We start from the raw sequence: 25,200 nt of genomic DNA on the forward strand, positions 1-25,200 counted from the left end.
GAGAAGCTGTTTAATAAAAGCAGGTGATTGGAGTAATACTACAGTGTGCTTTTAAAATCTAGAGTTTAAAAACAATTATTTGATTCATCTACTTAAGAAAGCAGGAAGAAAAAATAGACACTGACATGAGGCAAGAGTAAAAATGCAATAATTAAACGTTTGGTGCTTTTCAATGGCATGTACTTTTAAGACCTTAAATGAAGACATATGACTTAAAGGCCATTTGGAGGGGGGGGGGGAACCAACAGAAATTTTAAACAGGCCATTCAACTTTTATGCACTATTGTCTGCCTTGCTTTGGCGTTCCAATTGCTGTTGCTTTAGTTCTTATTGGTAAAGCCTTATGCGCTCATGTTCTTTTTAAATGTTTGGCATTATAGTGAGATCTCATATCTTTCCTCAGAGTAAATTTGGCACCACAAACACCACATGTATACAGGTGAACATCCATGTGCTGCTCAAGTTGTTCGTTATTGGGGAAAATCTGGAAGCAGACCTGGCATATTGTCTCTCCAGCGGATAGGTGGGATATCATGTGCCGGACGTGATCGTGTTTTCGGAAGTTTCCTTGGTCGCAAATGGAGCAGACGTACCTAGCCATGCCTTTGTGCATGTCGTTGTGGAGGCGCAGCTGACGTTCTCGTAGGAACTGCTTCCCACACGTCTGACAAACGAACTGCTTTTCCTTGGTGTGCACAGTGTAATGTTCCCGTAAGTGACAACGCTGATAAAACCCTTTCCCACAAAGATTGCAGAAATGCTTGCGTCGATGATCCCTTTCATTCTCTTCCATAATGGCATTCTTGAACAGATCTTGCTCCAGGCAGCTGGACATGTGCTCAACCACTAAATTTTCCGTTTCGAAACGCAGGCCACAGTTAGGACACCGGAAAGGGCAAGTCGAATCCCTGTAGAGTTGTTTTTTTGGAAGACTGTTCATCTGGAAGTGGCTGTCCCCAAACTCATCCAGCATCTCTACGTACATCATCTCTTGGTTTTCGGATTGTTCCTCTGGGCTCTCTTCCAGGTCCGTTTTCTCCTCCGTATTCCTTAAGCCGTCAGTGCTCAGGTCTTGGGGCTCCCCGCAGCTCTGCGCATGATCCTGCAACTGCCGCCCTTTGACCAGTATTTGGCCGCATTTCCCACAGGCGCATATATTTTCGATGTGCTTGGATAAATAATGAGAAGACAGGTCTTCCTCTGTGATGGTCAGCCCACACAGTTCACAGCACGCATTTTCCGTAACTTCCTTGACAGCGCTGACTTTGTTGTTAAGGATCCTGGCGCTTCTGAAATACTTCCTAGCCCCTGCATCAATAGGCATGTGGGGTTTTAAGAGAGCTTTCCGCACACTTCTGTTTTCATTGACCTCTTCCTCAATGTAGTACCTATACACCTCATCATCATCGAGTTCATCATTGTCCGTGGAATCGTTGCCGTCCGTCACCTTAATAATGTTAAACTCTTTCAGGTCGTCGACAGGGTGGTCGTCTGGCTCCACCTTGACAACAATCCTTTTCCTCTCGGCGGCTCGACTTCGCTCTTCTCCTAACGGCTCCGACGAGGCGGCGCTGCCTTTTCCGCTGGTTACATTCGACGCTGGGGATGAAGACCTATCAGTCGCTTGGCTTTCGTCTCCTTTGTACTTGTCCAGCTGGGAAGATGGCGTTTTGGGAGCAGGGTCTCTCTCGCTGCTGTCTTTTCGCTCCGTCCCATAATACCTGGCGTTCTGAAACGAATGCCTATTCGTGCACGACATGATGTGTTCGTCTAACAGCCGCTCACAGCTGAAACTGAAGCCGCAGCCGTCGCAGGTAAAGCTCCTCCCAAAGCGCCGCGAATTCGAGAGTCGGTCTTTGGTGCTGGAAAGCTTGGGCACCGCACTCCTTTTGCAGATTTCCACAGGCTGCTCGGAGAAACTGCCGAGCTGCAAAGCGTCGTCGTCAGCCTCTCTGACCTGGGAAGTGCTCACGGTTGAAGTCGGCGGCTCGACACCCCACCTGCTCGCTTCACTCCCGTTCCTGGCCAGCGTGTCTTCGTACATGCGCACGCCAAAAACCATTTTGCTATTTTGAGTGCTGGAAGCGGAAGAAGAGCACGGCAAACTCGAGGAGTTTGTCTCTTGTATGTCTTCTAAGCATTCCGGCACGTTATAGAGCTGCAGGGAGTTCATGGCCACTTTAAACTGCTCGAAGTTGGCGGGGGCTGTCATGATTTTCCCTAAATACATGAACTGTAAAATGAGATCAAAGCACTCGGCCGTAATCTTCATGTTGCTGAGGTTCAGCTGCGCAGTGCTGTGCTGCTGGCTCATGAAAAACATCCTAAAATACGAGCTGCAGGCCGCCAGGACCGCTTTGTGTGCCTGGAAGTAGATGTCGTCAATCGCAATGCAGCAATCGCAAAGAAATCCCCACTCTCGCTGGTTGTTGAGCTGCTGCAGGACATAGCTGCTGTGGCTGGTCCTGGCCATCTTGTGCTTGAATCACAGCCCTGTGTAAATAGAAGGGGGGGAACCAAGACAGCGATCAGCTGTGTTTTGAGAACTGAAATAACCAGGGCCCTACCACATGCACATCACCCATGACCACACCCGCCAGGAGCAAATGCAACCGATAGCAGGGACTAAAGCAGTGGTGGGAAGCTTCCAGGGAGCCGCTGTAGCAATAAATTCAGCAGCGAGGCTGGGTCTGGGGGAGCCGCTGGAGGCCGCATGCGCCCACACGTTGCCCACCCCTAGGCTAAAGCAGGGGAGTAGAACCTCAAGCCTGGGGTCCAAACCTGACCCTTTGAGCTTCACCAGACGGCCAGCCATTTCCCCAGATCCCACCCCCTTTCTCCTGACCATAACCCTTTGGTGGCTTCCTGGCTTCTGTGCACACTTACATGCCTCTCCAAAGGCTGAGTAACTGGCAGTATTTTTATTTATTTATTTATTTATCATACTTATACCCCGCTCCTCAGCCAAAAAAGGCTCTCGGAGCGGCTTACACTTAGCAAAAAAGACAGTCCCTGCCCTCAGGCTTACAATCTAATAAATTGTATGAGCTTTCAGCTAAAATATGCTGTATTTTGGCCCCGCCCCTTTTGCCTCTCGCCCCGCCCACCACTGCAATGTGACCCTCGAGCGCGGCTCTGAAATGGAATCAGGCCCTTGAGCTGAAAGAGGTTCTGCACCCCTGTATTAAAGAATTGAGGCTGTGATCAATTCACCCCTTTAGGGTGGATTCCTGCTTTAGGGTGGATTCCTGCATTGAGCAGGGGGTTGGACTCGATGGCCTTGTAGGCCCCTTCCAACTCTGCTATTCTATGATTCTATGATTCTGTGATCCTGGGATGCTTACATGGAAGTCAATTTCACTCACTATGTGAAAAGTAACCAGTCAGAATCAAGCTCTGCCTGTTGAGAATTTCCCTGGAGACTGGGAGAGAAAGCTGGAAGGGATGTCAAGCAGACACACAGAGAAGCAGGAGTTCATACTCAAGCCTCAGAGATCTTGGAAGAGAAGTGGGACCCACTGACACCCCTTCTTCCTTCATTGTTTCTCTCATCTTAGCAACGTAGGGCTCATCTACACCAAGCAGAATATTCCACTTTGAAAGCGGTATATAAAAGGCAGGAGCCACACTACTGCTTTGTAGCAGTACTGAAGTGCACTGCAGGATCGACACTACTGCTTTATAGTGGTACTGAAGTGCACTGACAACTGTTGAGGCCCGTGACACATCTACACCAAGCAGGATATAGCAATCTGAAAACGTTATGAAAGAGGTATATGGTATGTGTCAATGGGGCCCAACAGTTGTCAGTGCACTTCAATACTGCTATAAAGCAGTAGTGTGGCTCTTGCCTTTTATATACTGTTTTCATAATGCTTTCATAGAGGAATATCCTGCTTGGTGTAGATGAGCCCTAACTTTCCCTAGGAGCTGAGAGAGGGAAACAGGGTGGATTTGATTTAAATCAATTTGATTTAAATCATGATTTAAATCACTACTCAGAAAGACTCGATTTAATCATGTGACTTCCCCCCCTAACAGTGCACTCTATTCATTGATTTTTTAAAAAAACTTAGCACTTAAGAGTTATGGGGTTGATTCTGTGTACATAGATTTGCAAAGGCACAATGGGATTGTGATCTCTGCAGACACAAATTCACAGTTTTGAGAACTGTAAAACCAAGCAGCTGTGATAATATCTTCTAGATAGAAAAATTGCCCAATAATCTTTCAGAAACCTCTGGAAGAGCATGACATTGTGAATAGATTAATGGAATTCATTTACCAAAACATTTAAACATTGCATGAATATACAGCCTCATGCTACATAATTAAAAACTAATCCTTATTTCATGATGAATAACCTTTGGACTATAATGTATTTTAAATGGGAAACTATTTTTAGATAGATTTTTCCTCGAAAAGCATGTTATTAAAAAAATCCGATTTAAGTAAAAAAAAATCCGATTTAAATTTGAAAAAATCTGATTTTTTAATATATATATATTTTTTAAAAATCATTGATTTTTATCCACCCTGGAGGAAAATTAGCCAAAAACCAGATCGGAGATAACAAATAGATGGACAAAGGAGGCCAGTGGCTCCTGGTTTTCCTGCATGTTTACCCAGAACCCTCGTGTTTTCTCGGCCATCTCCAGGGATCATTCCGAAGTCTCAGTTGACTTCCAAGAACTTATGTTCTGAATTAGAGTAGAGGAGTATACTGAGCTGGAGTGAAACAGGCAAAGATTTGTGGCGTGTTAACAATGGAAGCCAGAAGTCCACGCTCCTAGTTATTTATCTGGCCTGGCTAATCCAGAGGCCTCATACTTCCTACTAATCTCAGGAGCTGATGCTGCACTCTCCCTATTCCCTTCTGCATTTGAAGAGACCCATTAGGGCGTGAGGATCACACAGACCCTGTTCAGATAACACGCTAAACCATGGCTGTTAAGCATTTTAAGCTAAACATGATGCCTTAGTATGTCATGTGAACGATTCCCAACCATGGGGGTTACATAACCATGGTTTAAACACTGCCACTAACCATTTGCTGCAAAAGGGTTAGCGGCCTAACCATGGCTTAGTGTACGGTCTGAACAGGCCCAGAGTCTCAGCTTAGTGTGCTTTTGCAAATTGCACTTCTGCATGTATGTGCACTTCCGTTTTTGTACAACTCCTAGAGAACAATTGGGAGTCCTTCCGGAAGTACTTCAAGCAGCAAGGCCATAGCGAAATGCTTGTGCTGATACAGCTCAGGGCAGGCATGCTCACCTACTTGAGATGCAGCATATTACAGAAATTTATCGCCATCCTGTTTTTCTTGCTAAGCAGGCTGCATTGTGGTTTTAATTACCCCACAGCTGGGAATATCATTTCCACTCCCCTGTCACGTGACAAACAAGCAAGCACAAAGTTTTCAGCTATGAGGGCTTTTAAAGGGGAGGGGGGGGGGGAAATCTTACTTTCCATAATGGAAAGTAAGATCTCCAAACTGCACTATAGCTAGAGCATCATATTGTTAACGTATGTAAGATGAGGGGTTTAAATTCAGCTCTGCATACAACAGGAAGACACCACATGTGACATTTGCAGCGTACACAATACATTTCAGCCCCTGGAAAACAGCACACACTTTGAATTGTGCTGCGGCTTTGTTTCTTGGCTGATAAACGCTCATTTTGGGGTTCAGAAACATTCCTGTAGGGTAAGACACAGAGTAATGCGGACTGAGCTGAGGCTTGCTCTTCCACATCAGTGGCTTTTCATGCTCATCACGGAGGTCTCCTAGGGGGAATAGATTCTTGCCTTTCTCATGGAAGGCTTCCCACACTCCCAGTTGTCCACTATGGTGCTGAACTGGGATGAAGGAAGCCCCCGTCCAGATAAGACCCTACCGGGTATCTGGCAATCCTGCCCTGCCCTTGTTCTTACAGCATCACTCACATATTATGTCCACGCTTGAGACTTGTGGTGAAAATGAATCCTTGTCTTGTTAGGATTATTAAATGAGTTTTGCCTGTTTGGTCTTGCAGAAACGACTTAAAAATTCAGTGTCTATGTTAGCATACAGTTTATATATAGAAACAGTTTGCCAAAACCAGCATGGGCTGAAAACAGCGAAGTCCTGTTTTGTTGTGCGTCATAAAAAGCTTTATTTGCTCTCTACGCTCACTAACAGGCTTAAGAAATGTGAGTTCTTCCTTTCTTCCTACCGCATTGCTGGGAATCCCATCTACATTTTAGGATGGCATTGGGCCACTTTGCACCATGGCAGCAAATTCTGGGTTTAACCTCTAAACAACCCAGAGTATCCGGGTCCAGATGTGATGCTAACAACCTACAAATGGGGCGCTCAAAAGGTGTTTATGCAAACTGGAAACAGCTTGCACGTTAAGCACATGACTACGAATCATGGGTTAATTAATCCAGGTCACTGTTTTGTGCCAGCAGTATGGCTGGTCTTCCCACCCAGCCTGAAACCACTGTAACTGACAGGCGTCTTCTCATTCCATCACAGAAAGTGGGAGATGCTTTGCTTCAATCCAGAAAACTTTTGCCAACTTAAGGTGGTACACAGCGTTTGACATGGTTCGTATGTAATGGTGGCAAAATGAGTAAGGTAGGTTAACTGTGGGCTGTTTAACCCGCAATTAACCTATTGTGTCCAGGTTTGTACATCATCGGCCTGATTGGAGGTTGGATATTCAAAAAGGCTGCAGAACATGCCTGCCACACACTATGGCAAAACTTGGGTTAGTTAATCCACAAACTGTTGCCCTCAGGTGCAAACAGGCCCCTCGTCTTTCCTTAGCAATGTCCTTTCCTTGCTGATTTAAATCAATCCACCCTGCTGATGAGGAATGAGAGGTTCAGGCCAGGTGATGTGGTAGAAAGCAAATCCTTCAGATATCAACTTATGTACAGTTCTCACAGGCTTACCAAGGGCTTTAAATCAAGTTTCCCATTGAAACGTTTTCATATATTTTCCGAAAAATGGTGCAAATCTGACCACTAAGCCATGTTAATTTACAACTAAATAGAGTATTATTTACATCATTTGATCCTACAAGCAGTTTTGGCTTTTCTTTGACTCGCTGTATACATTTTGCATGCTTTCCTTTTCAAGTACAGAGGGAATCTCTTTAAAATATTCCCATATAGTGTCTTATGACCGGAACCCATGACAGTTTGAGGTTAACAGCACATGTCTCCTCATAAATACGTTCCACTGAGTTCAATGGGATTTACTCCCAGGTAAACTGGTATAGGATTGCAACGTTAGTATGAGAATACAGAAAGATGCACAGTAGGCAATTTTATCCTCTCTTTTTTCCTTCCAGTATTACCCCTTCCTGCTTCACTCTGTCTTGGCCCAGCCTTGCCTTCACAAAACACACACACACACCAAAATAGGAGACATGACTGTTAAGTCAAAGCAAGATTTGACAGTCACTGGGCAGAAAAACTCCTATTGATAGTTTAAAAACCCAATTTTGGAGATTTTTTAAAAGCATAAATGTTTCTTCACATTGTTATATTGTTTTCCTGTCTTACCTAACCCGTCTGCCTTGCTTGGCCTAACTTCACCAACACATAAGCACGGAACTACAACCCTATCCACGTGACTTTAGTCAGGGAAACTAAAACCCCAGATTATTCAAGAACCAAGAGCTGTTAGCTGGACAGAGCCATTTACATCAGATGGAAATTAATGCCCATGTTTGACGGGTAAGAAATATAATTTTTATGAGACTGTAAGGCCTTAGCTAGACCTACCTGTTATTGCGTGGCGGAGGGGTGAAGATCTCGCGATGTGTTTATTGCGAGATTCCCCGTTTACACGCGGTGCACGACGGCCTCGGAAGGAGAGGACGTCACGCCCGCCATTTTCTTTTCTTTTAAAGACACAGAAGATGCACATGAGCGCTCATGCACAAAAGATAACGTGGGTTTTTTTGGGTTTTTTTTAAATACTTTTCCCCATTCTCCCCACCCCACCCCCGATGGGCACAGAGCTCCTGAGGAGCTCTGCGCCCCGTGTGCAGGTCCAGGCTCCTCGGGAGGAACTGGGACAAACTATGACGCCCGGCCACACCGTGGAAAAAGCGGGCCTGAAGTGTAAGGCGAGATCCGGGGGCATGGGAGGGGTCATCCCTCCCTGATCCCGGGATCCCCTGTGCGTCATGTGAATGCACAGGGACGATCCCGGGGATTACCCTGGGATTTCACCCCATCTAGCTATGGCCTAAGTGTAGGTTGAGCAGGTTTATGATGAGAATCATGCTCTGCTTTCCTCCTCCCCTTGCACGTGTGAGTGCTCCCTGCCCTCCTCTTTCAGAGCTAACCAAGGTTAGTATTATCTGGGCATTAAGCCTGGTTAGCTAAATTTTAAAAGTCTGTAGCCCTGGTTAGATCAGTGCACGCTAGCCACAGGCAGGCAGTCTTTACAAACCTACTTATATGTCAATGGTAACACGTTGACCCTGTTCAGATGACATGCTAAGCCATGGGGGTTAAGCATTTTGAGCTGGACATTATGTGTCGCGTGAACCATGACTTACCAACTCTGTTCAGACAATACACTAAACCACGGTGGTTAAGCATTTTGAGCTAAAAATTATGGCTTAGCGTCTTGTGTGAACCATTCCTAATCATGGTGGCTACATAACCACAGTTTAAACAAGGTAACTAACCATTTGCTGCAAAAGGGTCAGTGGCTTAACCATGGCTGAGCATGTTGTCTTAACAGGCCCAGCGTGTTGTGTGAACCATTCCTAACCATCGTGGCTATATAGAACCATGGTTTAAGCATGCTCACTCACCATTTGCTTAGCGTATTGTCTGAATGGACCCACAGAAGCAATGTGCCACCTTTCTGGACAGAAACAAATACAGCATTGCTCTGTCCATGCTCAGTTTATGAGTATGAAGGGTTTTTTGCAAAGCTATCTTGCTACTAGCAAATAACAATTTTTGTGTGTGCACTTAAGTATTTATCTCAATCATGATCAGGAGAAGGTGCAACATTATTTCCATGCCATGGTCTTTACCCTCTTCACAAAGGGAACCATTTGCCAACTTTATTTATTTGTTATTTATTAAATAACTTTCACGTTTCCTCCACTCAAACTCTGCCAAACAAGCGTGCAGGGAGTTTCTTTTTTAGGGGTTGCACCTTGTGGCTGCAGCTCCACTGGTACCATGACGTGATGTCTTCACAGTCTCCAAAATAGGCAGGCTTGTTGCCAAAAGTGGACATGGCTAATGCAAACAGGCTGATTTCTAATAGTGGAATAGGACTGGCCTGCTGCAAAACACGGCAAAGGAGACAGCCTTATATGAGGCCTGACAAATAGGTCCGTAGACACATGATGGTACACTGATGGTCTGAAACAAAGGGTCAAATACCAAGCACTCATTCAGTTTACAAAGGCTTTCCTCCCTGAATTCTGGGAGAGGATTCTTACCAGCCGCAGGCTACCAGGCAAGGGGTTCTTTACATGGGGTTCTTTACATGTATGTCAATGGTAACCCAGCATAAGCAGCAACTTCACACCATCCTGGCTAGCAACAAATAGAACATTGCACTGCCCTTGTTCAATTTATACGTAAAGAGGGGTTGTTGTTTTTGCAAAGCTAACGTGCTACTAGCGAATAATGACTTGTGTGTGTGTCAATAAGAACATAAGAAGAGCCCTGCTGGATCAGATCAAGGGCCCATCTAGCCCAGCATTCTGTTCACACAGTGGCCAAGCAGCTGTTGGCCAGGAACCCACAAGCAGGACACAGTGCAACTCTCCCACCCATGTTCCCCAGCAACTGGTGTACATAGGCATACTGCCTCTGATACTGGAGATCGCACATAGCCATCAGGACTAGTAGCCATTGATAGCCTTCTCCTCCAGGAATTTATCCAACCCCTTTTAAAAGCCATCCAAACTGGTGGCCATCACTACATCTTATGGTAGAGAATTCCACAGTTTAACTACGTGCGGTGTGAAGAAGTGCTTCTTTTTATCTGTCTTAAATCTCCCACTAATCAGCTTCATGGCATGACCCACAGGTTCTAGTATTTTGAGAGGGAGAAAAACATCTCCCTATCCACGTCCTAATCTACACCAACCAGGATATTGCACTATGAAAGTGCTATATAAAAGGCAGGAGCCACACCAAGCAGGATATAGCGGTATGAAAGCGGTATTTGGTATGTGTCAACGGGCCCCAACAGTTGTCAGTGCATGTCAATACTACTATAAGGTAGTAGTGTGTCGTCTGCTTTTTATATACCGCTTTCATAGTGCAATATACTGCTTGGTGTAGATTAGGCCCTGTATTCTCCACCCCATGCACAATTTTGTACACCTCTATCATGTCTCCCCTCAGCCTCCTTTTCTCCAAGCTGAACAATCCCAGCTGTTGTAACCTTCCCTCATAGGGGAGATGCACCAGCCCCTTAATCATTTTAGTTGCCCTTTTCTGGGATAAGTATTTATCCCCGTCATATCCCAGTCTTCCTCCAAAGTTGTAGTCAAACACATCTGGAGGGCCCCAGGTTGGGGAGGACTGCTTCAAAGGGCCTTGCTAGACCTACCTTAAAATCTTGGCGTGTGGAGGGGCCAGCCCACACTAGAAGTAGAGTGGGCTGTCGCTCCTATCCACACGTCGATGTGACGGGGTAAAGGAAAGCCCCGTCACGTCGGCCATTTTGTTTGGGAACTTAAAGGGGCCATGTGCGCAGGAGCGCACCAAAGATAAAGGTAGGTGTTGTTGTTGTTTAAAAAAAAGAGTTCCCCGCTCCCCCCTGTCCCTGATTTCCCCCATGCCCGCGATCCCCCCGCCCGCCCGCGATCTCCGATTTCCCCACCCCCCCCCCCCCGGCTCTGTTCCCCCCCATCTCCCCCCTCTGCCCTGACAGCCGCAGCACTCCTGTGGAGTGCTGCACGCCGCTTTTCCCGGCTTCTCGTGAGTAAATGCGGTAGCCAGGAAAAGCGACGGAACGGCCCACATGCTCGCAGTCTCGGGCTCAGCCCGAGACCGCAGGAAAAACCAGGCCACAAACAGTGCCAGTTATCCCGGGCCAAGGGAGAGTTACCTCTGCCTGAGCCTGGGATCCCCTGTGCGTCATCTGGATGCACAGGGGCCGGCCTGGGGCTCGCACCGGGCTACCCCGTCGTCTAGCAAGGCCCAAAGAGTTCAAGGAGGCTTACATGTGGGTTATCCTGTTTCATTCTCACAAGAACCCAGAGTCGCAGGTTAGGCTGAGAGAGTGACTTGCTCAGGAGCTTGATGGCTGAGTGGAGATTTGAATGTGGGTTTCCGCAGCCAAAACCGCTCTCCAGACTGTATACATCTACTCTCCTTCCCCTAAGCCTCTTTATCTCCAGCCTGACTTAGGAAATCCTACATTTTCATTGTTCACAGGCGTATTCCTAATGAGATGTGCAAAAATGCCCCATTCACTCCCTGCTTTGAAAACCTCTGCCAAAATTTTAAGTTGCTTAGGCCAGCATACTCGGGAGCGGGTGGGTGTCTCTTTTTATCCTCCCAACAACCCTGTAAGGTTGGCTAAACTAAACTAAGAATAGCGCTCCCAAGGACACCGAGGAAGCTTTGTGGCTGAGTGGGGATTTGAACCTGTGGTTCACACCCAATCTTCTACCCCACACTGCACTTCAGCGATGCACTGCTTAGATACCCCAAGGTCTAAGGATCCCAATAATGCTTGGAATTTTGGATTGTTTAAACATCCAATCCTGTGGATGTTTAAAAAGAAGGAAGTCCTACAACTCCCAGTATTCCTCAGCCATGCTGGCTGAGGAATACTGGGAGTTGTAGGACTCTTTTCTGTCTAAATATCCATAGGACTGCTCCAAAAGCACTTCATCTGCATTATCTTTACAACAACCCTGTAAGGTAGTGTTGTTATCCCACCAGGGGTGGGGAGAGACACTGGCTTTACTAAAGCCATATAGTGAGTTCATAGCAGAGGACAGAGTTAAATCACAGATTTCCTGATTTGTAGCTCAACTTTTTAAGGCCAAAACAGACATGGAAGATCCATGGTCAGATTTCCAGACAATTTAACAGCAGCCACCAAGGAATTGGGCTGGGGGGCGGGGGGACTAACTAAATCAGGACAATGACTATGGGGTGTGTATATTTCACTTTTCTTCCACACTGTTCCCACTCTAAATAGTTCTTGCAAAGCTGTTATTGGTGATATATATTCATTCATTCCTGTATTGTGTCTGTCTTTTTACCCAGAAGGGTTAACAGTGGTGGGGGTAGGGGGGGGGAGAAAATTTGATCAGGAAAACATCACAGGAGAAAAGGGCTCAACACCCTCCCTTCAGTGCCATGGCCCTGCTCCAATTCCACTCCCTTCCTGTAGATACTTTTACTTTTTAATAAACCATGGGCGATCTAATCATGGATCACCGGCATCCTGTCCTGTTTGGCCCATAGCCACGATGCTACAGCAGCTCAGCACCGAACCGTAACTACCTGCCCTGCGGCAGGATTCTTCAGGCATCCTCCTACATCCACACACCCCTCCTAGCAGGTGCCACATGGGCAGAGGGGACAACCCGTGCCGTGCCGGGGTGTGTGTGTGTGTCAGCGTGATCCAAGACATTGTTTGGTAAAACAAGCCAAGCAAGCCACATACCGCGTTCCTGTAGCTGCCTAAACTTTATCATCCTCGCAGGTCTCTCCCGTGCCAGTTCCCGTCTGTCCACGTCCTTCTGATCGTGAGCTGGGCAGAGCTCAGGTGCTCCTCCTTCCCAGACCTCGAGCATGAGGCTTCTGTTAAGGCAAAAATTAAAATCAGGGGCAATGTTCAGGAGGGAATTATATTTTCCCTTCCGCAGCAGTTGCCTGAGTTGCACAAGCAGCCTTCAGTTCACATGCTGCTCCTGACATCACCGGCTATATTAGTTTGCAGCAGTTCAACAGAGCAGCAACGGACGAAGGCACCGCCGTAACACACAGACACACACACACACGAAATGCGGTGAGAAAGCATCGAGGGGAAATGAATTGTCTCTCTGAGAAACTTGTCTGGGAGACATCAGTGATCTTCACGCAAGTTATTTATCAACAATGCCGTCTTCTGCTCGCTTCCTGCTTCTGTAGTCATCTTCCATTCCCACCCGCCTCTCCACCCACGTATGCAAGAAACTACTCTGGAGACCATTTTAAAAAATGGACTTCTGCCATGGCAATTGGCACAATTCCCAAAGCGTTAAGCTCCGGATGGCCTAATGTGCTAAGGCAGCCCTGGAAAGGTTTCCCAGGCTTGCATTACGCCCAAGACTAAAAAATATTGGCTAGAGCCCAACTGACATAAAGCTTAGGGTAAAATAAGTCAAGAGTAATTCGGGGGTGGGGGGACACTGAATCTCAGCAGCCAAGGATAGGATATTGAGGGTGTGTGTCAGTTGCTTCAATGCAATGCGGTTATTTCCCAGATATCTGATTGCTAAGCCACACCTTTTTCTGGATTAAAAATTGGAGGCACATTTCATTCCTGCAGCCAAAAAAGCCCTGGGAGAGAGGACAAGTGATGGAAAGTGGTGGCAATGATGGTGATGATGTCCTATTTGTAAATAGGGACCCATTGAGGCCATCTAGCCCAGCCCCCTTCTCAAACCTGGAACCATCACTGCTTTTATGAGTGTGAAAAAATTAAAGAGTATCTAACCTTGAAGGGCCATACTTTTATGTTTCTGTGCAAGGCCCTGTTCTTAGCATACCTCCTCTGACCGAAGAAAATTCCGCTGCATCTTTTTATCGGGAGTAACTGAATGATCCTGTTATGCTAGCTACAGTTATCCACGCTCTGATAACCTCTCGTTTGGATTACTGCAATGCGTTATACGTGGGGCTGCCTTTGAAAACAGTCTGGAAGCTTCAGCTGGTACAAAACAGGGCAGCCCGTTTACTAACAGGGACTGGCCGGCGAGATCACATTACGCCAGTCCTTTTACAACTTCATTGGCTGCCAGTCCAGGTCCGGGCCCAATTCAAAGTGCTGGTATTGACATTTAAAGCCCTAAACGGTTTGGGGCCAGGTTATTTGAAGGAACGCCTCCTCCCATATGTACCTGCCCGGACCTTAAGATCATCTACAGGGGCTCTTGTCCGTGAGCCCTTGCCAAAGGAAGTGAGGCAGGTGGCTACTAGGAGGAGGGCTTTCTCCGCTGTGGCACCCCGGTTGTGGAATGAGCTCCCCAGAGAGGTCTGCCTGGCGCCTACACTGTACTCCTTTCGTCACCAGCTGAAGACCTTTTTATTCTCTCAGTATTTTAACACTTAATTTTAACAAAAAATTAAAATCTTACTGTTTTAACTCTGTATTTTAATCTTATATCAATTTTGCTGCGTGGTTTTATCCTGGTTGTGCTTTTTATTTTGTATTTTGTATTTGTGCTTTTAACCTGTTGGTTGTTTTATTATGGTTTTAATTTTTGTGAACCGCCCAGAGAGCTTCGGCTATTGGGTGGCATAAAAATGTAATAAATAAATAAATAAATAAATAAATGCCGATAGCCCCACTGGAAGCTAATGAGGAGGAGGCGTGGCCAGGTCAGTGACTCATGCAGAGAAGCAACAAGAAGTCTTTCCTATGGGTTGGTAATGCTGCTGTGTTATTATATCAGAATTGGCTGAACACTCCAGCTCCAGCTGATGCAGAGGCATGGCACAGTTACAAGCAATACTTAGTATAAGTATTACATTTCTTGTTTTTGAAATTTTGCTTCATCTGTTTGTAGCTCCTGAGGAAGGATTGATAGATCCGAAACGTCGAGCCCCTCTTTCAAACAGTTTTTTAAAAAATACATACAGCAGAGACATTTGGGCAAAGAGATTAAAAACTTTTCTACTTTTCAACACTAGAGTCTCTCTCTTTTTTTTATTGACAGCTACAAGCCCCCCAGTGGAGGCTGACTGGATGCCAGTGAACAAAGACACTACCACAACAGTGAATCACACAGAGAGGCACCGGGCAGCCTCCTCTATAACGTTAGGCTCACAGAAGACCTAACACCCAGAGAAACTTCCTAGCAGTAAAAGCTGTGGAGGTGGTGGGCCCCTCTTCACTGGAGGTATTAAGCAAAGGCTGTAGTTGCAAAATTCCTGCAGTAAATGGAGGGGGAGGAGTTGGACCTCCAGGATCCCTTCTCATTCTAAAATTCAATTATTCTTAATGAATTCCTTTCACATGGAATGCTAGCGGTTCTCCTGTGTCATGTTAACCAAGTAGGCCCCTCTAAACCCCTTCCTATGGTGCTTTCCCACAGGTTCCCTCACTTTATGCGAGGTTTTACCTTTAAAGGTGGCCTAAAAATAATTCCAAATAAAACATAAATGAAATAAAGGAGCAGCCACACCCACCTATATCTGATGTGGCCATGCATATACACACAATACATTGCATGTAACATATTTGCTTCTGAAACAAAATTTTATTTATTTATTTATTTGCCTGTGTGTCCTGCCATGCCACACAAATGGTGCCCATGGTACAGTACAGCTGCCTTTCTGTGGGCATTGGTTCTTCGGCCTTGTGAGATAACTACTTACAATATAGGGTACAATCCTATGCATGCTTAGAAAAAAATGTTCCATAACTCCCAGCATTCCCCAGCCAGACATATTTCTTTTCCTGTTTGTTTGCTTTTTGTCTAAAATATAGGACTGCGCCGTTAATAAACAAAAAAACTATAGCTCACTGATTGCTGAAGGAAAGGCTGCCTCCTAATTTTCTATATCGTTTTTTGGGCTATACACATACAAATAATCAAGATAATCAATAATGAGATTGAAGATTAATTACTGGAGGTTTTAATTCAGCTCTCACAAGTATTTTTTATTGACTGATTGATTTAATTTGATTTATACCTCTATCTTTCTACCAAAATAATGGCTCTCAAGGCGGCTCACTGTAAAAAAACCAAGATTAAAATGAACATAGTTTAAAACAATAAAAACAACAAACAAACAAATAAAAACACAATCATAAAAAGAAATAAAAAGCAGCACCAGATCACATGCCAAAAGCCTCCTTGAATTTTATTTTAAAAAGTCTTTGCCTGCCGGTGGAAGGACAACAGAGAGGGACCTAAAATGGCCTCCTTCGCCAGGGAGTTCCACAGCCTGGGAGCAGCCACCAAGAAGGCCCCAACGGCTGCCAAGAAGGCAGCTTCTTTATTTAGTTTAGTAGGCTAGTGAAAGGCACAGAAGGGAAGATCGTAAAATGTGGTATTGGCTACTAATTTAGATGGCTTTAAAAGGGGGATTAGATTCATAGAGGCCAGGTCAGTCAATGGCTATTAGCAATGATGGCTAAATGCAGTCTAAATGTTCAGCAGCAGTAGGCCACAATGCCCACTGCTGTGTGTGTACGGGAGAGGAGCGATTCTGGAGCACTTGAAAGCTGGATTGCTATTTTGTGTCATTTCGATCCTAGTAAAAGTATTGTCAGATTGTGCGATTTTTCTTATGGGCCAGCGAGGCTGCCTTCACTTCTGAATTAATTCTATCGATAGTGAAGTGATAGGAAATGCTGGATGGAAAATCCAACACAAGGGGATATCGTTTTCTTGTTAGTACCACATGTGGATACAAAGATTTTACCACATGGAGCTTCACTGATACTGGATCGGTTTTTATAGTGGTTTATAATTATTTTTAGATATATGTTTCTGTGTATGTTTTTGTGGTTTTAAATTTTGTATATTGTTTTTAATTATTTTAATCTTATGTAAACCGCCCAGAGGGCTTCGACTATGGGGCGGTATAAAAATGTAATAAATAAATAAATAAATATTATTATTCTCCTTACTGTCAAATCCCACTCCTGCCCAGCTGAAGGCAGGCCCAGGCAAAGGAAGGAGTTTCTTTGTTTATTAAGGGTGCAATCCTATGCATGTTTAGACCCCCCCAAAAAAGGGAAAAAACATGGTTGGCTGGGGAATGCTGAGAATTGTAGGGCATTTTTTTCTGTCTAAATAATGATCTGTATATTTTACAAGAGCACAGGGCCTGCCGTACCATTAGGCAGAGTGAGGCAACCGCCTCATGTGGAAGCTGTTGCCTCAGATGTGGCCAAACAGAAAGAAGATCTCTAGATGTTTTGGACGTCATCTCCCAGCATTCCTGACCATTAGCCACATTGGCAGGGGATTGTGGGAGTTGAAGTCCAAAAACTCTGGCGATCTACCTTCTGTCCACTGCTGTGGAAGAAAACCAATGCTTTTCTTTATTCTTACATTTATATCCCGCCTTTTTTTTCCTCTTGCAAGGAACCCAAGGCCAGGTTACCATGTCCTCCGCCTCTCCATTTTATCCTTACAACTCTGTGAGACAGGTGAGGTTGAGAGTCAGGGACTGGCCCAAAGTCACCTAGTGAGCTTCATGGCTAGAAACTGAAGTCCCAGTCCAACACTCTAACCACTACACCACACTGGCAATGCTGAAGTAAAATTCAGTTACCTCAGGCTGAGAGCCAGTGTGCTGGGAGATCTGGGTTCTAGTCTCCACTCAGCCATGAAGCTCACTGGGTGACATTGATCTGGTTGCTGACACTCAGCTTAACCTACCTCACGGGGTTGTTGTGAGAATGAAAAGAGCAACTTTTAACTTTGATTAAAAACTGTCTGGTGAAGCTGGGCTCCCTAAGGTTCCCTCCTTTGTTACAATTTAGATGGTGAAGCAGAGGGGAAGTCCTTGCCTGACACTCTTCAGGGCATTTCTTTGGTATTGAGGCTTTGAGACCACTGGACAGGATGATACAATCAGTCCTGGTTGTCCGTATTGTCCATTGGTGTCAAAACCTCAATACCAGAGCAAAATATCGGAAGTTGCTTATACAGAATATAAGCAAACTCTCCATGAGCTGGAGAAGTTAATTGCCTAATGCAGTGGTCTTCAACCAATGTGTAGCAACCCAAAAGTGGGTTGCAAGATCAGTCTAGAAGGTTGCCGCCATGTTAGATAATTGTGAAATTGGGCCCCAGGTTAGGAGTCCAAGGTGGATCTTGAGTCTCAACCAGTTGATGACCACTGGCATAATGCATACCAATGTATGTTGAAGTCGAATTCATTCATTTTTGACATAGGCCATAGCTAGACCTAAGGTTTATCCCTGGATCTTCCAGGGGTCAAACCTGTTCATCTAGGTGACACACAGGGGATCCAGTGCTCAGGCAGGAGCGAACCCTGGATGATCCCAGGATAAACCTTAGGTCTAGCTGTGGCCATACTTTATTTAAAGTAATTAACTGCTGCAGATATTTTGGCCTACAACTCCCATCATTCCTCACCATTGACTCTGCTGAGTAGGGCAGATGGGAGGTATGGGCTGAAACATCTTGAAGGCTACAATTTGCCCACCCCTGCTCTATACAGTCAAATGTATATGATACAGAGGCTTAGAAGATTTACCACTAATCTAAAAAAGAAACATTTAGAGAGGAAATGTACATTCTGAAGATAACCTTGAACAATCATCTGAGAGTTGGATACTGCTCGTGCTATTATTCATTATTCATTAGTGTGGTTCAAAAGATCTTCTCGAAAAAGATGATTTAAAACAGGAGTGCACCAGATACCTGTTGGTCTCCTTGAAACATGTCTTAGCGTGCAATCCTATGTATGTTTAGACAGAAAAAAGTCCTACAATTCCCAGCATTTCTCAGCCAACATGCTGGGAGTTACAGGGATTTTTTTCTGTCTAAACATGCATAGGATTGCACCCTTACTGAAATCACTGGTTCTTGATTACAATTTGTAATTTTGTACATTGGTATCACTGGATTTTTATAAAATGATGTATTCCATAATTTAGGGTGTAAAGATACAATTACATTCCTACGGATACTTTCAGATTCTACTGTGTTATTTTTATTCATTATACTTCTATGATTTGGTACAGCAACCTTCCCGGTTCTCTCCAGTTGTGCTGGACAATGACCCTCCAATGGTCACGTTGGCTGGGAATTATGGGAGTTGCAGTCCAACACATCTAGAGATCACTAGGCTGGGAGAAGCTGCTTTATATAGAACGGATGGGAAGTGGACGTTGTACACAACCACACAAGAAGGATAACCTCACTGGAGGAGATTCTCTGTGCTTCATCCAATGGAAGTTCTATTTATAGACCCATGAAATGAATGGGACTTAAGTCTGACTAACACTGGATACAGCCCACCGTAGGGAAGCACAGCAACCATTAATGCCTCTGAACTAAATATCACCTGCAAATCCACCAATGGATTACACATATCAGGGCCTGCCCAAAACATTTTGCCGCCTGAGGTAAAGAATAAGAGGGCGCCCCATCCCATATAAAAAACCTATTGGACCAGCAGATAAATCTGTCTTCAACAATGATGATGGGACACCATCCTTGACTGCAGCTGAAGACAGCAGGCTGTCAGACGGGGTGCATAGCAGGCCACATGGCGCAGGGACTCTCCACCAACACCTTGCTGCTGCCTCCTAACATCTGCCGCCTAAGGCAACTGCTTCACTCTGCCTAACGGAAGGGCCGGCCCTGCATCGTACAATGAAAACACTCCCAAGTTGCAGCAAACAGTGTACTGGAAAACTCACCAGATCTATGTTTCAGAAACTACAAGTAAAAAAAGCAAAACAAAACTTAGAACCACTTGTTACTAGATATTTAGATTCAAACAACCAGAGATTGTCTAAGGCTCAGCAAATTTTTTTTCTCACAGACACAGCTACTTAACCGGAAGAGATCAGAAGCAAGACAAAAATCATTGGGTATATCGGCCGAAGACTCAAGCTTCTGGCCACAACTTGGAAGAGAAGCACATACATTTAACAAATTAGATCCAATAAAAAGGATTCCAGGAAATAGGGGATGGCGAAGACCCTGGAGAATTGCCAGCCAGTAGATAATCCTGGCCTAGGTAGACCATAAGAGGCTGCACAAACCCTGATGGAGCATATCTCCCAGCATGAACCTACTCATACACTACGCTCATTGTCTAAGGCCCTACAAATGCCTCCTCTGAGGGAGGCTCGAAGAGTGGCAACAAGGGAAAGGGCCTTCTCGGTGATGGCTCCCCAATTTGGAATGAATGCCCTAATGAGGCCCACCTGGCACCAACATTGTTATCTCTTTGGCACTAGGTTAAGACCTTCCTCTACTCCCAAGCATTTGGTAGCGTATGATAAGTCATGGGATATTATTTGGATATCTGTGTGTCTACGCTGTTTACATGTTTTTAACTAAACTGTTTTTACATTATGCATATACTGTGTTTTAAAGGTTTTTAATCTTTATAAACTGCCCAGAGAACTTTGGCTGTTGGGCAGTATGGAAATCGAATACATGAAATGAAAACCAGGTCAGGGTATTTGTCCTTCTATTCCAGTATTACCTACTCTGACTGGTAGCATCTCTTTCCTGCCAATACCTTAAGGTCATCCATGAAAACCCTTCTTCAAGTGTCCCTTTGACAGTGGCAACAAGGGAGAGGGCTTTTCTGGTGGTGGCCCCTCACCTCTGGAAAGCAATCCCAAAAGAAGCTTGCCTGGCATGAACACTGCTATCTTTTTGGCACAAGCTAGCTTTCCTGTTCTCCCAGGGACTGCTGGGAGTTGTAGGACTTGTTTTCTTTCTAATGCATAGGATTGCATCTTTAAAGCATGTTTAAATATTTTTAGCATTTTATTCTTTTAGTCCCTGCGATGTGGTTTTACCTCTTACATTATGCATGTACCCTTACATTTCAAGTCGTGTTAGCATGTCTATTAGTTTTTTATGTATTATATTTTATTTAGTGTTGCTCCCTGCCTCGATCCAGAGGGAGGGGCGGGTAATAAATTATTATTATTATTATTATTATTATTATTATTATTATTATATTATTATTATTATTATTATTTTGACTGCCTTTTTGGAGTTTTTGTTTGTTTGTATCATTATCGTCATGTTTTAAATGGTAAAACGCCTAAGAGAAACGTATTTTCGGAGTCGTTTTAACAAATTAATTAAATAAAGAAATAAAATTTCCAGCACCGCTCCTTGGTCCTGCTAAACTTAGCTGGAGGTCCCTGGGATCGAACCTACAACCGTCAGCATGCAAAGTGCACACTGTGCCCCTAAGCTCGTACTAGGTGAGACATTTCGTTCATCTAGTCCAGCATAGCTGCCTCTGGCAGAAGCTCCCCAGAGACTCAAGCCGAGGTCTTTCCTATTTGTTTACCTGGAGGTGTCAGGGATTGAAGCTGGGAACTTCTGCATGCAGAGCCAGGGGGCTCAACTCCACTCAGCCGTGGTTTCTCCCTGTCCGCGGTCAACATAAAGCAGCTTCGTGTCTGCTTCCACATGAGTTACAGATCAGGACGCCCACGCCAAGCCCAGAGATCCAGAGGAAAGACAAGATGCCTCCCCGAGAGAGAAATGGCAGCGTCTGTTTATATGTATTATATTTTGTTCTGTAGTGTTTTTGTATTTATTGGTGTTTGGAAATAATAAAAAGATTAAAACTGCGGGGGGGGGGGGGAAGAAAAATCGACTGTAAGATTTATAACTGAATGGAAACCCTTTGTAAACTTTATGAGGGGACGAGAAAAAGATGACTTGTATATCTGTGGATTCAACCAATAGTGTAGAAAACGTTGAGAGAGAAATTAGGGATTTGGATTTGACAGTGATATGAGTAAGAATAAAAATAATAATAACAACAACAACATTGTTATATATTTTTGCTGGGGAGAATATTGGAAGAACATTTTATTTTGTGTTTTTTTGTTTGATTTTGTTTTGTCTGATTTTTGTGGGTGTGTCTGTTTATATGTATTATATTTTGTTTTGTAGTGTTTTTTTATTTATTGGTGTTTGGAAATAATATTAATAAAAATAGATTAAAACTGAGAGAAATGGTGGCCCAAACAGAGTTGTTACAACAGAATTATCTGTTTCCGACGGAGGCAAAACTGGAGCACTACATCATGCATAACATAGAAGCAGCCGTTCGTGTGGGTAGTTTCCTTGGAGCGACATGAATATATTTTTCATGTCATACTGCTGTGCCTCAGAATACATTTTGGGAATCAGTGGGCCAGAGGCATGTGTGTTTTGACCGAAACAGAACAACGCAGTGAAGGATCCCCCCCACCTTTTACTCAACCCCAACGGGTAAAACCCTAAGAAGCTGCCTTAGACTAGGTGAAGAAGCAATCCTATTGTCCCTAGACAGCGTCTGGGGTGGGTGGGGAATTGGATCTTTTGGATTCCTGGATCCAAGGTTGGGGTCAGCGCTCCGACTTCGGAGCCAGGAATCTACTCCCCTTGCCCCCTTGCAGCTGGCGCCAAACGAACCGTGCCGGCGACATGGGAGACGGTGGTAAAGGGGGTGTGCTGGTCAGTGGGGAGGGGGCTGGGGGAAGCTGGGAGGCAAGGAAGACTGCTTCCGTCCTGTTCCGCTGTGCCCCGGCTAGAACAGACGAAAAGGCCTGTCTAGCCAAAAGTAGAGCGGGAGGAGTGCAAAGGCAAAGATCACCTCCTCCATTCCTCCCGCTCTGCACTGGATGTCTGTAAGGCTTCCGAGGATTGGCACAGGGTGGCACCCTTAGACTACGGCTGCGTTCGGACAACACAATAGTCAACAGTGGGTTAACAGTCAACTCCAGGGTTATCGAGGGGGTACCCTCCACACTACATGACTATTATCAACCGTGGAGTGGATTAACCCCAGTATCGAGTTGACTATTAGTCGACTGTGTGTTTGATTGGCACATCCCCCACCCTCTCTTCCCCCCTCAGTCCTCTGGCTGGTATCCCATCAGCCATTGCAAGTTCTGCCAGCTGGACTAGAGCGGCAGCCGCTGCTTTGGTCGCTCTTGCCAGGGGACTCTGTAGGCAGCCGAAATAGTCAACTCAACGGGGCAAAATAGTCCACGGAGCCCGACAGACAACACGCTAACCAATGGTTCTGTAACTAGTCAATTCTGCAGAGTGTTGTTTTTCTCTGTTGGTTATTTTGGGGAAACAGTCAACTGTGGGGGTTTTTTTGCCCAACAGACAACACAATAGCCAATTTATTTATTTATTTATTACATTTTTATACCGCCCAATAGCCTAAGCTCTCTGGGCAGTTCACAATTAGTTGAATAGTCCACCCAATGGTTGACTATTCAACTAATGGTTGACTACTTAAACCACCGTTGGTTATTGTGTTGTCTGAATGCAGCCTATGAGTCCATTTAGGCCAATATTATCTATACTGGGTGTCATCAACTCTCAGACAGAGGACTTCCACATCACCTACTACTTGATCCTTTTAACTGGAGATCCCACGGACTGATTGAATCTGGGGTCTTCTGCATCGGTTCGACCACTGAACGGTGGCCTTTTAATATACGAGCATGCCTACAAGTACAACGATGCAAAATTACATTTCAAACTTCCTGCATCTTTTGTGTCACCCTATGATCAGATGCAATCTTATCTGAAGTGCATTTGTAAGACTCTACATGCTGCATCTTCAAAGGCTGTACAGAAGACAGATGTTTAAAAATACATTTTGAACTCCCTGCACGGATATCCTCCCTGACCATGTCAAGTTTCACTGGAGAGCAGAGAGGAGTGAGGAAAATGTAGAACAGATACCTGCGAGGTTCAGTGGTACAGGAATTAGGTCATTTTAGACCCTGGCCTTTTCTTATACTCCGCCACACCCACTTCTTTAGTTCATAATGTGTATCACTTTGCTTAGAAAAGGTCTGAGCTAGCCCTGCTGCATTTCAGGGCACTTCTGTTCATTCTGCAAGGGGAGCTCTGGACTCTTGCCTCAAAACTGTGCCCTGACAGTGCCATTGGTGAGGTTACATCCTCAAACCATAGGACAATTTGGACCAACGTGAGGTGTACCCTGGTCAGGTGGTCTTTTCCCACCCTGAGTACCTAGTGAAGCTAATGTTTTAAGGCAGGTAACCTTTAAAGGGAAAAAAGGCCTAACCTGGGAACTGTGAGAATGAGCATTTACTTAGGAGAAGATCCTGTATGCAATTACTGGAGAGCCAGCGTGGTGTAGTGGTTAAAGTGTTGGAGTGGGACTGGGGAGCCCTGGATTCTATTCCCCACTTGGCCATGAAGCTCACTGGGTGACTTAGGGCTAGTCATTGACTTTCACCCTGACCTACCTCACATGGTTGTTGTGAGGTTAAAATGGAGAGGAGGAGGGCCTTGTAAGCCGGGTTGGGTTCCTTGCAGGAGGAAAAAGGCGGTTAACAACAACAACAACAACGGCCTAAGAGTGCATTTGTTTCCAAGCTACCCATAGACGCGGGCGGTGGCAACACTCCAATAAACGCAGATTTCACTCGCCACTCCCGATCCCCAGCCACAACTTTTGCCAGCACTCCTAACGCAGGAAGGGACCCTTGTGCCACCAGGGGCGCCCTGCCGCCTGGCTTTGCTCCCTTCTCCTTCCCTCCCTCTCCTGCAAGAAAGCTGATGGCGGCGCAGGGCGCAAGCCACATGGCTGCAGTGAAGGCAGGGGAGGGGAAGCAGCAGTAGTAGCAGCAGCAGCCCTGGGTCGCAACAAGGAGCGGCCTCCGCTAAGAAGCGCAGCCTTTCCCTCCGCGGCGCACGGACAGCGGGGCGAGAACCCGGGAAAGCTCTCTGGCTGCGCCTAGCCTCTCCAAACGCGGGCGCTGGGCAGGGTTGCGCGCGCTCAGCCGCCACTTCTTTCCTCCAGCCGATGGAGGAGCTGCTGCGATCGGCCTCCGGCCCTTCTGCCATCCTGCCCGGAGAGCCTCCCCACCATCCCTTTCGCTCGGCGTCCCCAAGGCCGGAGGCCTGGGCATCTTTGCAGGGCCCAGCTCCCCATTTCTCCCGTGCCGCGCGGCAGCGACTCTCCGCTGGCCTGGGCCTGCCGAGCCTGGAGGAGCGTCACGCTGGCGGGCCCCGCCACTTACCGGAGGCCGAAGCGGGGGGTGGGGAGGAGATCCCGGGGCGTCCGCGCCAGGGCTTGAGGGGTCCCCAGCCGCTCTCCCGGCGCGGCCGCCTCCTTCTGCTGCAGCAACAAAGGACTTCCGCCCCCGGCCGCGCCTGTTGCTGCTGCTCTTTTGCAGCAGAAGCAGCTCCGGCTCCGCCGCGACCGCACGGAGCCGGACCCCTCCCCCCGGCTGGCGGCCAGCGAGCGGCGCCTGGC

The 25,200-nt window shown here is 45.9% G+C and overlaps 1 protein-coding gene across 1 annotated transcript; it reads right to left on the minus strand.

Annotated features, from left to right (window-relative positions):
* On the minus strand, positions 1–25,036 carry ZBTB1 (zinc finger and BTB domain containing 1). The gene is made up of 3 exons (XM_063118133.1): positions 24,965–25,036; positions 12,671–12,807; positions 1–2,493 (listed from the first exon to the last, which is right to left on the minus strand). The coding sequence occupies exon 3, from the start codon at positions 2,471–2,473 to the stop codon at positions 350–352; it is 2,124 nt and encodes a 707-aa protein (XP_062974203.1). The 5' UTR covers positions 2,474–2,493; positions 12,671–12,807; positions 24,965–25,036; the 3' UTR covers positions 1–349.
* Positions 25,037–25,200: the final 164 nt, after the last annotated feature.

This window comes from Elgaria multicarinata, chromosome 2 (assembly GCF_023053635.1).
Source record: "Elgaria multicarinata webbii isolate HBS135686 ecotype San Diego chromosome 2, rElgMul1.1.pri, whole genome shotgun sequence".
NCBI classification, from domain to species: Eukaryota; Metazoa; Chordata; class Lepidosauria; order Squamata; family Anguidae; genus Elgaria; species Elgaria multicarinata.